Source organism: Tympanuchus pallidicinctus, unplaced genomic scaffold, assembly GCF_026119805.1.
Source record: "Tympanuchus pallidicinctus isolate F22 unplaced genomic scaffold, pur_lepc_1.0 scaffold8, whole genome shotgun sequence".
In the NCBI taxonomy this organism is placed as follows: domain Eukaryota; kingdom Metazoa; phylum Chordata; class Aves; order Galliformes; family Phasianidae; genus Tympanuchus; species Tympanuchus pallidicinctus.
In genome coordinates, this window is record NW_026294802.1 from 41,404,624 (window position 1) to 41,418,837 (window position 14,214).

Sequence of the window (14,214 nt, forward strand, 5' to 3'; positions counted from 1 at the left end):
GCAAAAAATAATCTATATATATATATATATATATACACATACATACAGCTTAAGTAATTTTTAAAAAGATATGTGATAATTCTGACTTGGATATACCATGTAAGAATGGAGTTCCTTATTCTGTGCAAAACTGTGCAATTGGCATTGTAGAAACCATGAGAATTTTCAAAACAAAATCTTTCCATAAAGAAAACCGCTGATTGAAAGCCACTGGTATGCAGTCTGTGTAGGTACATTAGCTAGGATATGAAAATGTATATGGCTTAAATCATGCTCATAATTTTCATCTGTATTAAAATTATTTCAATACTTTTATGCTTTCTAATTTCAAAGGAAGTTTATGTCTCCAGATTCTTATTTATGAAATTTATTGACCTAAATAACCATTTATTTTTCATTTCAAATAAACAAGCAAACCTTAGCTCGGAAAGCAAATGGGATCCTGGGCTCCATCAGAAGAGGGGTGGCCAGCAGGGACAGGGAGGTGATTGTCCCCCTCTACTCTGCTCTTGTGAGGCCCCATCTGGAGTACTGTGTCCAAATCTGGAGTCCCCAGTACAAGAAAGACAGGAAGATGTTGGAGATGTGGCCCAGAGGAGGGCCACAAAGATGATCAGGAGACTGGAGCACCTTCCCCCTATGAAGACAGGCTGAGGGAGCTGAGCTTGTTCAGCCTGGAGAAAAGAAGGCTGTGGGGTGACCTCATTGCAGCATTTTAGTACCTAAAGGGAGCCTACAAACAGGAGAGGAATCAAGAGTGGATAATAGCAGGACAAGGGGAAATGGTTTGAAGTTGAGGGAGGGAAGATTTAGGTTGGATGTCAGGGGGAAATTCTTTACAGAGAAAGTGGTGAGGTGCTGGAACAGGCTGCCCAGAGAGGCTGTGGATGCCCCATCCCTGGAGGTGTTCAAGGCCAGGTTGGATGGGGTCCTGGGCAGCCTGGTCTAGTATAAAATGGGGAGGTTGGTGGCCCTGCCTGTGGCAGGGGGTTGGAGATCTTTGATATCCCTTCCAGCCTGGGCCATTCTTTGATTCTGTGATTCTGTGAAGGCTTTAAAATTGTACTGTGTAAATACGATATACTGTTCTCTGCACATACATACGACAACACACAATATTTTTTTAGTGTTGGAGCTACAGGCAAAAAGGACACAGAACAAACACAGCATTAGCAGACATCTTTGATTATAATCCAAGGCTTCACTGAAGACTGAAGAGAACTGAGATTGGTAGTCTTTCTTCGAAAAAGCCTCTAATAGGATATGGCCAGGGACAGTAACAATCCTACCTGTGGTATTTAAGATAGAAGGGCATAATCTTGCTCATGGAAACCAAAAATAGAAGCTATATGACAGAAAAAAACAATTTTGGCTTTCTAAAACTTACAATAATTTATAAATTACCCTATTATCACTAATTTGACCTACAAGCTTCACTCATAGTTTTGCTACTTCCAGTGCATTCCAAACTTTGACTTCCACTGGAAATGTAAACTATAATTTATATGCTTAAAATTATATTACATACAGCATGTAGTAAGACATAAACATGTTTATACCCTCAGGGTTGCACAATGCATTTTGTATATAAAATATAATCTTGTTCAGTTACATATACATGTACATACATATACATATACAAAATACATACTCCCAAAAGTGCAGATAATATACCCTTTCTTTCAACCCTGGCCTTGCTGATGAAGGAATGGAAGGATTACACAGAATACAACCTTTGAAAACAACTTTTACTTCCTCCCTACCCCTACTGACATACATTCTCCACAGAAGAAAGAAACGCATCTGCCAGGCATTCTGGTCAGCTTCAGAATGAGAAACTGGAAACACAAACTATGTATCAGCCCACTCACATCACCATCTCACTCACTCTCTGAAGGTATGTTTCTGGTATCCAAAAGCAGATGCTTACCCTTGCCATTTGTTCGGCCAGTTGCAGACGTCCATCTAGTTCACGTCTGATCTGGGCTGCTTGCTCATCTGCATTATCCAGCTTAGATGTGGAAGAAAAATAAATGACATTAACTGTAAGAAACATGCACTTTGTAGTGAGTAATGTAGTTAAAAACAAAACAGAAATTATTTGCATATTTTGTGTCTTAAAATCAGTGAAACACTAAGCAAATATATGGCTTTGAGTCTTACGAAGATGAAGAAAATGTAACAGCCACCCACTATCCACAGCAGTCCTGGACTCTGAAGGGCAGTTAGTATTCCCTTGACTTTTATATACGTAAGCTGAGCAGAAGGAGCTTTCCTTGTGAAAACAGCAGTTGACAACATTTCTTCATGAAGCAGAAAATTGGACTGACAGAGCAGCTTAGAAAATTTGGAAGGAAAATCACTCTTTGGTGCCATGAAATCCTCTGGAATCGGGTGTAGGGAAAGAAAACTGCAGCTATACCTTCTAAGTATATTATTTCATTCACAGAACTCTATAATATTGGGCAACTGCCCAGATCAAGGCATAGCCAGTTTTTGTCAATTTTATTAGATGGAGGAAATAGTCATGACTGAATCTCTGGCATAAGTCAGGAACATAAAGCAGAAAGACACATCTCTTCCTCACAACAGAATCACTGGTCACAACAGAAAAGAGCTTTCCAAATCATTTTTCACCAGTTTAATTGCCAGGTGTTGGTGAAGTGTGGCTTCACCTTGATGGATTGGTCTGCACAGCTGAGCTGGCTGAGAGGCAGAAGCATCTGCAAAATGCAAGGCACAACTTGCCCTCTTACTGAACACGTGCCTACCATAGACAAAGTCAGATTTCTAGCAGGGGCTCTCTCCTTCTAGGGCTATTTGCAGGCACCATGTCAGTGCTGATACATCCCAGCACATTTAGCATGCATCTAAGATCTAAGGATATCACTTGCTCTTCTCTGAAAAACAATCTTAAATTGATTAGTGAAGGAAACTGGCAAAAACTGGTTCACTAATTAAATAAGAACTTCACCCAGCGAACTCACAATGAATTTCCTAAATGATTCATTCCATTAAACTAAGCTTTTTAAAATAAGACCACTATTTAATGCACCAGAACAAATACATAACACCATTTTTTTTGCAACTCTCCTCTGCTAAATTCAGTAGATCTCAGAATCAAGGCCTTGTTGAAAATTAAGTACTTTCTTTCAAAAATTAAATTAGAAATTTGATTACATTTAAGTAATCAAAAATACACTATCACCTAAAGCTTCCTTGCAGCATTATGTAGAATGATTATCTGGATCCATTCAGCAATAGAATAAAATGTTTTCCACTGCTAAGATGGAAGCAAAGAAGTGCAATCTGTCATCTGAGCAATCTGGCATCTCACAAGACCCTTACTTGTGTTTAAAATTCAGCCTTCCTGAATTGTTTATACTTTTGAGTAATGTTTTGTTCGTTTATGTGTGTAATGACATTTTTCAAGGAATGGTTAAGCTGGAAAGGTGAAAAACTGAAGAACACTGCCTTACTTATACAAAGAATCAAATAAGAATGAAGTGACAATGAGAAAAACAGGACCATTTTTTCACACCCCAGGCAAGATTATTTTACTTGATTTTATCCTAAAATTTCTGTAATTCTTCATTTGCCATCAAACCCAAACCCAAGACGTGTGTAGAATACACAGCTATGACAAATACCCTCGTAATTCGCACACTGTGACTAAAACTTAGAAAGCACATGATTAGATAGAAATGAATATGAACATAATGCTGCAGAATAGCAATTCTCATTATCACAACTTTATTATTTTCTTTAAAAAGTCACTAGCTGGTAAACCCTTAAAATTCAAGTATAAGTTTAAAGAAACAAGAATAAGCTGCATGTATGTGGTATCAATGCTTCTCACCTTTCCTGAAGGAAATTAAAAAAAAAAAGTAATTCAACTGACTTCTGGTCATTTTGTATGGCAATCATATTAGAATGACCTGCTTTCTAAGCTACTTGTCAGAATTAGTTTGAATGGAATTATCCATTGCACAGATTGATCAGCTATAATGCTGAAGACTCAGGAGGGCAGGGATGCCAACAGTGCAAAAGAAATTACAGTCTTAGACTATTTCAGAAGAGCTGTAAACTCCATGTAAACTCCATTTAATAAGAACACTTCAGCTTTCTACAATGGTAGTAATTATTCACTAGCTATCAACTGCATTTACAATAGAGATACTTGTCATGTTCCTTCTACTTCACTTAACCTACTAATCACTATCCTAGCATTAGGGAACCTCACTACAGCAGTATCTACAGACCTCAGAGACTTGTTTTCAGTGTAAAATATGTTTCAATTCCTGACTGGGCAAACCAACATTTTCCCATATTGCCATGTATCCAGCCACTTAAACTTAAAGGCAGAAACTGAGTCACATTTGGAGGACTATTTAATTCAATAGAAAAATTCCTAATTGAGCAGTAATATGAATAAGATAGCTGTGTCATTTGCACCTTTCCTCTTTGCAAAGATTTTTGGGATCTTAAAAGTTTCCTCAGACAATTTTGTAGTTATAAGTGACAATGCTTGCATGGATAATAAGCTACTTTTTATTAAAAAATAAAGTGATAGCTCATCATCTGGCTTATTTTTCCCAGTGGTGTTATATAAAAATAGCTTTCTAAAATAAACCTGCCAGTCAGACATCAAGCTATTCACTTGAAAATATTTTTATTCCTTAATGCTTGAAGTCACCTTTTTATTTTTCTCCTACTTTCTCACTCTGAAAATGGCAAACATTTCTATTACAAACTTTTTTATTGGCAGAGATGGGGTGGTAACATTCCTCAAGTTCCCCAACAATTCTTATTAGAGGATATTTTCACTTGCTTATAACAGTGTCAACTTCTAAGTGACAGACTGATGTTTTCCACTCTGAATTTCTGCTTTAATAACTTCAACCAAAATGACTCTGTTGCTTCTGAAAAGGAGACCAGGAAAGATTTCAGTTCTATCCTCACTATATCCTCAATAAGGAAAATAGTGACCATCTTGTCAAAGACCTCTATCACCATCTTGTTCTTAAGCAGGAATCTGAAATTCAGCAGCATCCTATCTGAGAAAATCAGCCCAACTCAAGCCAAGTTGTGAACCTCTGAGAAAAGAAGTTTGGAGCAGTTGGGCTGCAAGCAGCTGCTGCTAGAGAATAAGTTAGATCCAGCAGTCAGGCTCATCCCCAGGCTGTGCTGGTTCTCTAGAATATGCGTGGGGTCTACACTCCTCAAATGACTATTTGCTTATTTAAGGAAGACTGAAAATTCATTAGTGTTACAAATCACTATTCTGATCAATTCAGCACATCTCACCCAACAAACTGGTGTGCCTGCCAAGCACAGAACAAAAACACATCTGAATGAATTAATGTTGACGTATCTTAACAGGTTGGAAGAGATGACATACTTTGAGATTTCTACTTAAATTTGTGTGTGTGTGTTACTTAAAAGGCTTTAGCATGTCTGTGTATTTTGATGAAAAAGAAGAGTGGTACACTAGAAAAATGTGCAAAGTAACACAAAGCAAAAGAGGTAACAACACTGCCAGGAGGTGCTACGCTAAATCCCATCGCATTCCTTTGCCTTACCCTTCCTGTGAGGAAAGACAGATCCCCTTTACCCAGGAGAGAACCATCTGAGCGCAGATGAGTGCTGACCTGCTGGGAGTTACTTGTTCTGTGTGTTCCTAAGTATTCAAACCAACGTGTAGCTGCTCCAAGTGACTATTTCATCAATGATCAGTTAGCTTCCTACAGCTTTCTAATCTGCAGTAACGTCAACATGAAATTGCATTTACATGCACACAACGATACAAATTTATCTACATTTACTGACTAAACTGACAGTACAGATATCGTAGGACTTGCTCGTATTTTTGCAACGCAGAGCCCAAAGCCCTCAGCTCTGCTCTGTGAGGTCTGCAACGATCAATTTTTCTGTCGAGAGCATCATTTGGCTGCACGTGGTGGCACGGGGCCTCACTGAGCTGATGGGTGATTTGTGGCAGCCTCCAGGAAGCAGCCTGCAGTCTCCCTACCACTGCTGCGAGCCAGCGCAGGCTGCAACCATCAACACGAACCAAGTGGAACAGAGGACATGATGTGATGAAAAAAGAATTGATTTCTGTAAGTAACTAATGGCATCCAACAGCATGGCTGGAAGAGTAAGGGAAGGCCAGGAGAGTCCTGGTGCTGAACTTCGGTTGTCAATCATGTGAGCAAGCAGCAGGTGTGTAAATACTTGCATGTAAATACTTGCGTTTTTCAGACTGCTCTCCTTGGTGTTTTTATCTCTAAAAGAAGGAGTTTTGCTTCAGACAGTCCTGTCGCCCCAGAGGCCTGCAGGGTTTGCTCACATCCTTATCATTATGTGTGCCAAGAGGCTTTACAGGAACAGGCTCAGAATGCATTCTGTCCCTGTAATGCTCTGCCACATTAAGGTGCTGCTGTGCACTGAACACAAAAACCTGTAGAGATTCCTGAAGTTTACCAGGTTCCTGAAACAAGATCAGAAGCTAAATATGCAGAAAAAGGATCAACAACTTCGAAGCAAGGCAGAAAACGCAGTGCCCAGCTCCGCCTCACAAAAGCAAACACGTTTAGGCATGAATTTAACAGCAATTAACTTGCATAAAACAAAATCATGACAGAAGTAATTCTTTGCACTTCCTATAGAGAGAAAAAATCCTGATTGGATTAAAGGGCAGGATGTGTGAAGCTTTCTCAATGGTTCCTGCTGGACCTTTCCACAACCCTGCAGCCTCCTGTTTCACAGGGAGAAAGACAGCTATGACGGGCCAGAAAATGTTGCCAACCCTCCATTTCAGACAAGGCTGTGCTGTTTAGCTTCAGTTTTAAAATCTTTTATCTTGTTTGTTCATATGTAATATGGTGGATTAATGAGAAAGATTGCTAAAGTGGTATTTAAAAACTCACGTGTTCTCTGCACCCTGCATCATCTCTACAATATGTCACACAAACGGCTGGTGGCTGATCCTGCCTGTGCATTGGGGAAGTCCTGCGGATTTCCCACAGAGCTCTGCAAAAGAAAAACTTAAACAAATCTGTTCCCTGATCTTCGTCTCTTCTCTTCACAGCTTGATCCTTTCTCAGCACCCACAAACAGCAAATTTCTAGATGTGACAAACTCAGAGATACACAACATCGATGTGAAACATTCAGTGAAGAATAGTGGAGAGATATAATCTGTTAACTGTTAAAATAAAGGGAAAATAACACCTACTTGAGACATTTTCTTTCTTGTGGAATACTAGTGTACTCATTTTCAGCCAATTCAGAATCAAAAGACTCAGCTGCCATTGAAAGCTTTTCTGCTTTCTCTCTGTCTGCAGCAAGAATACTGGGAAAAGCTTACAAGTCTAACTCCTACAAAGTACCCTAACAACTCCCCACATTCCACCATCAGACCTCATGCTCTTTCCTCAGAAATTTTGCTTGTAAGTCCTCCATGAGATTCCCTGCTGGACTATTGATCCAAGCCAAGCTGGTCACTCACTTTTCCTGCAGTACAGTGCCCTCAGAAAGTTCAAACATCTTTCAATTGGATTTAATATAAATTCCTACTGAGTGTTATCACTTTTCTCAATTTTTTGAGGTGGTGAGGGGAAAGAACAGTTTCACAGTAAAAGAAAATAACGAAGTTAGGCTGGAAGGGGTACAGGTGAATGGAACAAGCAAGTTGCACACTTCACTGCAGTCAATGTCATTAACAATTAGTAATGTGGATAAAGAGTGTGGCCAGTCAACAGCCAAATGCAGTGATTTCAGCTGGAAAAATAAAGCAAAATAAATTCTGTGACTTGGTTATGTCACTTCACAGTCAATTTTTGTATATAGGATTGATTAAGGTGGCAGAAGATATCATTTATACTGATCATGCTTATTAATTATAATGATTATAAATTGATTTCTAAAAATGGTTTTCATAAAAATACTAAGCCCAAATCAAAACATTAAGATTATAAGCATTAATACAATAGAATTTAAAAATATTATTTTTTTTTTTTTCAAACTTAAAATTTACTCAATTTTAAAATCTTGCACTTTCTTTTTCTTTTTAATCAGCCATTAAATGTAAAATTTGGCAGTTTGCACAATAAACAAAGCGTAGACTTTGATATGGCATTTCCATATCATTCAAGCTTTGAAAACATAAGCAGAGCTAATGTGAAGAGTGAATCCGTTCTGAGAGTTTCAGCACAGGCTGAAAAGTGGACTCTTACTGTGAGATGTTTGATTATTCAGGGATTACCAACACCCAGAACCCTAGAAGAACCTTCAATGAAACTGCAGACAGGAGCAGAACATACACAGTGTTTAAGCCAATCACAGTATGTAAAGCAAATAGTTTTTAAAGTGTTTTAAGACTGATTTACATGCTTTACACTTCTCCTCTATGCACTGCCATCAGTACTCTGTATAGACTGCCAAAACGAAACTGTTTTGTTTTTTTTTCCCATTTTATTTTAAATCATTACATTGACATTAAAATCAGTATTCTGCTAACTGCAATTCCAGGATTTGAAAGATCTCTTTCTCCAACACATCTTGATATATGGTTTGTAAATCAATCAATAAAATACAATAGTGCACACAAATAATCTTTGCCCTCAGGGATATGGATTGTATCATTTGAAGAAAGTCTGCTAAGCTCTCATATTTAAGCCTCATATAGCAAATCACGTGGTCTCAGTACTGAGTTTGCCACCAGTTTTTCTCCCAGTTTACTATAATGATAAAAGCTGAAACATTATTTGGATCACAGAGGCTTAAGCACAAATACTGTTAATCACATAACGTGGGATTTTAGTGAGAAATCCATACTGGCCTAGACACAGATATTTTCAGTATTTATTTGGAGATAAAGGAAAGGAAAATCAGAGAGCAGGTCTTTAGGCAATTTTATGTCTTTAGCTGGTATTACCTGCATTGCATTTTCATGATAACAGTTCTCTCTAAGTACTAGAGGGTCTTTGTGTAGCTTTGGAATTATTATATTACCTGCAAATTACCACCACAAGGCTCTGAAAGGGAAAGACTCAATATAAATAAAATTTAAAAAAGGAATGTTTGACATTAAAAAAATCCAAAAAACAAAAAAACACAGAATCTTATTTTATTTATTATTTAAATTGTTTTTCATTGCATATCAGTTCTGACACCCTGTCACAAGCTTGTCCATAAATGCCTTTATTCTGATGCTCTTCTGACTCACTCTACAGAATCAAGTAAAGAAACACTGTCTCACTCTCAACACTCTCCATAGTCACAAGCAGCATTTTTTTTTGGCTTTTTAGCTATTTTTGCACAAAGACCTGTTCATTCTCAGTTCAGCATCCTATGCTAGTTCCCCACCTATGAGGAATATTCATAGTCAGGTTGGGTGGAGCCTTGAGCAATGTGATTTAGGGAGAATTGCTCCTGACATGACATGGAGGTTGGTCTACATGATCCTTGAAATTCCCTTCCAGCCCAAACCACTCTATGATTCTATGATAGCTTCTTTTTCCTGTTTAGCTACACTGGGGTTTATCTGTCAGGCTTTTTGTCCATGCAGTTTTGTGAAATGCTTCTGGAGTTTCTTGCAAATAGAAAAAAATTAGAGAACCAAAACAGTTTAGTATCATCTGTAAACTTGGTGATTTCCCTTATACTGCCTTTTTGCGGTCATTCGTGAATATGTGGAATAAAGACACAACACTTCCTCCTACACAGGTAGAAACAGATACAAATCACACTTTAACTCTGAGGAATGGATCAGAAGGAAACCTCATCCCAAAACTCCTTCTAAATTATCAATACTGCTTCCTAAAAACACTACCTACCATCAGTTTTTGGATACTGACTACAGAACTTTGCATTCTCAATCAAGTGTCATGGCCTGCTGCTGACTCAGCCCACCAGCTGCTGAAGAACAGTGGATTTAGCCCAATAATTAGCCCATTATTAACAAATACCAAAGCTATATTATGATGATCAGAAATGCATTAGGATTCAGAACAGTGGATCACTGACAGACTACAGGAGAAAAATGTTAGCACAGCTCAAAAGTGTTACTACAAGCAATGGAACTTCAGCCTTTTGTTCTCTTGGCATCTGGTATGATCATTAGTGTTGGAAAAAATCATTAAGGTCATTAACTGCAACTGATCACGTAAAAAATAAAACCCAAGTTAGTGGTTAAGATTACAATATTTAACCACCTCTGTTCAACAGGTTGAAAAAGTGAGGAAAGTGTGCTGTCCTGAGAGGGAAAAATGCAGAATAATGGTAGGTTCTTACTATCTGCAGATCTAATCAGCTAAATAATATGTCCCACAGTTAAATGAAAAAGCTTCAGAGTTATCTATTGTATCTATTTTACCATCCAAATAAAGCATTTTTTAATCCTAAGGTAATCAGTGAAAATACAAAAAAGTTTCCAGGGTGTCATTACAATCACTTATGCAGTTATCTACATGCCAACCATAAGTGCTGTGGAGATCCTATCTGCACCATTAATCTCTGGTGAGTAAGAAGGTGATCAAATAAATGGGTGTTCTTATTCCACCCCCTCACCTTCCCCCAGACCTCACTGAAATAGATATCCGGTGTCTCCTTCTATAAAAATTGCTTTCAGTTTCTTGGCTAGGGAATACCCTCCCACAGCCATGGTGAGGAGGTAATGATGGGCTTAAAAGAGCTATGACTCATGTCCCCATCCTCTGAAGAGAAAGCCTTCCACCCTCCTCCTCTCCTACTATCTGTTCAGACATTACCATAACCAAGACAACTCCCAAATTAGCATGCAAAACTTGTTAGTCCTTCATGTCCTAGAATACAAAATGGGTTTACAGGATTCCATTCTATTACAGGTACCCAGATCTTGTATTATCTCAGTAGACCTGGCAAATATCATAATTTGGTTATATTGTGCTGATTTTAATTAAATAAATAAATAAATAAAAAGACTTGCTGCAGAAGGAAGCTCTCTATCCTTTCATTACTTTCCTCACTCTCCGAAAGTATCATGCAGAATGTTTTCTTCCCTTATCAATCACTGCATTTTTTTTCATTGGAATGTTGAAAACAAAAGGAAGAGATGCAATTAGGGGAATAACGGTTAATGAGCATCCCATTAAATAAGTAAAAGCACCTTGAATACCACGTCAAACTTTTTTCCTAAATAATGATATGTGCCTGACTGAAGTAGATCGAAAACTTAAAATTCAGGCCAACAATTTACAATTAGTGCACCAATTAATCACAGGTTTTCAAAAGACAATGCATGATGTTGTTTTCAAAATGCATCATAAGGAAAAAAAAATGCTCAGCCACAGAAAAAAAAAGTTCTTACTTCAAATAGGCAAGATTTTTCTGTACAGCTGAAAGCCTGCATTTGTATTACAGTGTACAGCTAGCAATTTGTTTAACAAAAATGATTTAAGACAATCGGTGGATTGTTTTTCCCTGATGGGAAACTGCAATCTGCAACTTTGTCCAAATAGCCTGGGATTCACAATACTCTATGAAACTTAGCTGAGTCCTCTTCTTCCATCAGATTTCTTAGCAGAGAAGTTGAAAAACTGCTAAGATGATCACAGTCACATTTTCACCAACTATCTATTCATTTCGCAAAGTTTGGACTGTATTAATCTTTGTTTCTTTCTTTTCATTTTCCTATCATTCTTCACAATAAGGACTAATCAGTGCACTAGGATTCTCCAAAGTAAAGCAATTTTCTCTATCATCCAAGCTGAACAAGCTGAAAATACTGAATAATACTGAACAGAGGAGTACTGAGCTTCCAGCTACCATCTGGGCTTTCAAACCACTGACTGTCACTCTGTCAGCACAGCGACCTAGTTAATTTTCAAGCCATTTAATAATCAGCTTGCTCAAGACATACTTCCTCAATATAAAAATATGAGTGTGGTTGGTGGACTGTGTCAACAGCTCCATCCAAGTAAAGCAAATGTGTATTATCATCTTTTTCTGACTCACATAATCAGTCATTTAATGAAAGATGTCACTCAGAAAGGACAGATATGACTTCCTCTTGGTATCCACATAAACTAATACTTTACATGAAAATGAATTGCAAAAGGTTGTGCTGCAAAGTCCTCTAGGCCTTCACAGACTGAAGTGATGCTTGTAATTCTCAACCATTTGGTACAAGATGATTTGTTCCTGAACTCAATATGTTTTCATTAGACACCTGCCAATTCCTGGGCTCTCTGTTTCCATACACTGCAGCTTCTCTGGAGTCTCAGCATAGCTATCCTTTTACCAAATAAGTTTACAGTGCACCTTTTCAGCCTTCCTCCTATTCCAGAACTCTGTCAACTGGTGATTTCTGCAGCCCAGCTGCTACCTGTGGTCACATTTACCTCCATCTCATCTGTGAGCAGCTAGTCATTGAGTACTAATCCCAACTGATCCTTTTGCATTCACAATGAGAAAGTGTCACCAATAATCTAGAAACTTTCTTGATTGCCTGCACAATGCCATGGGACCTTGTCGATCAAGGCCTCCCATTGGGAGACTTCTACTATTTCTTCATGGATGACTTAACTTTCTTGGTCATTTGGCCTGCAAGTGACCCTCATCACAGCATCATCAATATTGCTTTCCATTCTGATCTTTCCCTAGAGAATGGATTTCTTGTTCAAATACTCTGTTTTAGTGCAACCACATTTATAAGCACTCTCCTTTCTGAGAGGGAATGTTATAGTCTCCCCCTGAAGCCTTCTGTCATAAATCTCTCTTCCACATGTAATTTTTCTTCATTTAATCCTGAAATTAGCTCCCCAACTCCTGACAAACCTTCTTTAATATCCTCCATTACATTAGTAATTCTGCCCACAACTGTGTCTGTGCCTTTTTGTCAGTTTCATTCCATCACTTCTTACCAGCTCTTAGAACAAGGTGCCAAAACCCAAGAAGTCAAAGCTTCACTTGTTTTGCACATTGAATGTGTCACCCTCAGCAATCTCTGGGCAGCCTGCACAGGGAAGCAGTGGAGACCTCATCCCTGGAAGTATTTAAGAGAGGCTTGAATGTACCCATAAGGAATACAATTTAGCAATAGGACTCCACGGATCAGGCTTATGTTTGGATTCGGTGATCCCAAAGGCTTTTTCCAACCTAGATGATTCTGTGACCTTTGCTCTCAGTCTTGTGGAAACTTTTAAGCTCTTCAAAGTCATGTTATTTGTACTTCCACAGATGAGCAGCCAGGGGCAGTAGCCAGAAGCCTGCATGGCCCTCAGCAGTCTCTGTGACATCTTGCACCTAAGCGAGAAACAAATAAAAGTGTCTACCTAGGCAGATGCATTAATCTGTCCTGGACAAGGTGGAGTCACCAAACATGAACATTTCTTGTTTCCTCTTTGTGTTAATCCAATTGCCAAACCTAATGTGTCCAGAATGCATTCTTCCCGCAGCAGGACTCACTCATCCTCCTCTGCTGTCAGAATTCTGAACGAATTTTGTAGACTAATAATTGCAGGGAGACATGAAAATTTTCTCCTGCTGCCAGAAGCCGTAAGCTTTCAGATACCACTTTCCTGGAAACACAGGAACAGGAGGGAACTACTACCATTAAAATGGTGAGAAAACACTCGTTACAGAAAGCCTGCTATCTATCTGTAAAGAATAATAGTTGCTTCAATACAGTAAATTAGAACATCGGGCAAAGAAGCATTCCTAAGGAGTGTGAGATGTTTCAGATAATATCTTACTTTGTTTCCAGTCTCCCTGAGGAAGAACACAGTCTGAAGAAAAGGCTGTGTCAGACAGACATGATTTTATAACAGGAATAAAACAAAGCTGCTCCTGAAAATTGTGCATACCTTTGCAGACTCTCAGCCAGAGATCAATATTTTATTCCTTCATTTACAGGTAGTCCTAGCATTCCCACACTAGGATGCCTGGTATTGCATAACTGCTTATGAAAACAGTTTGTTCAGTGGCCAAAGGAGGGTTGGCTAATAGTGCCTCCTTCCTTCCGTTGCAAAAGGCTATTTCTTCTCTTACAGCCCCAGAGTTTTTGAGCTTAGCATAAACTTCAGCTTTTAACAGTAGTTAGAAGTAAAGATTTCTCCTATCTAACCAGTATTAATATTTATTCAATATTTTTCCAGTTTATAGTTAACATACTTGAGTCTTTTTTTTTTTTTCCTTCTCAAGAAACAGACTCCAAGACAACAGAAAGTACAGA

At 38.4% G+C, this 14,214-nt stretch overlaps 1 protein-coding gene across 12 annotated transcripts in view; it reads right to left on the minus strand.

Annotated features, from left to right (window-relative positions):
• CADPS2 (calcium dependent secretion activator 2) overlaps positions 1–14,214 on the minus strand; it is a 304,359-nt gene that overhangs the window by 182,228 nt on the left and 107,917 nt on the right. For all 12 annotated transcript variants that reach the window (XM_052667761.1, XM_052667760.1, XM_052667754.1 and 9 more), the window contains exon 4: positions 1,931–2,011. In XM_052667761.1, the coding sequence (XP_052523721.1) occupies positions 1,931–2,011 (81 nt within the window). The remainder of the gene's footprint in view (positions 1–1,930; positions 2,012–14,214) is intronic.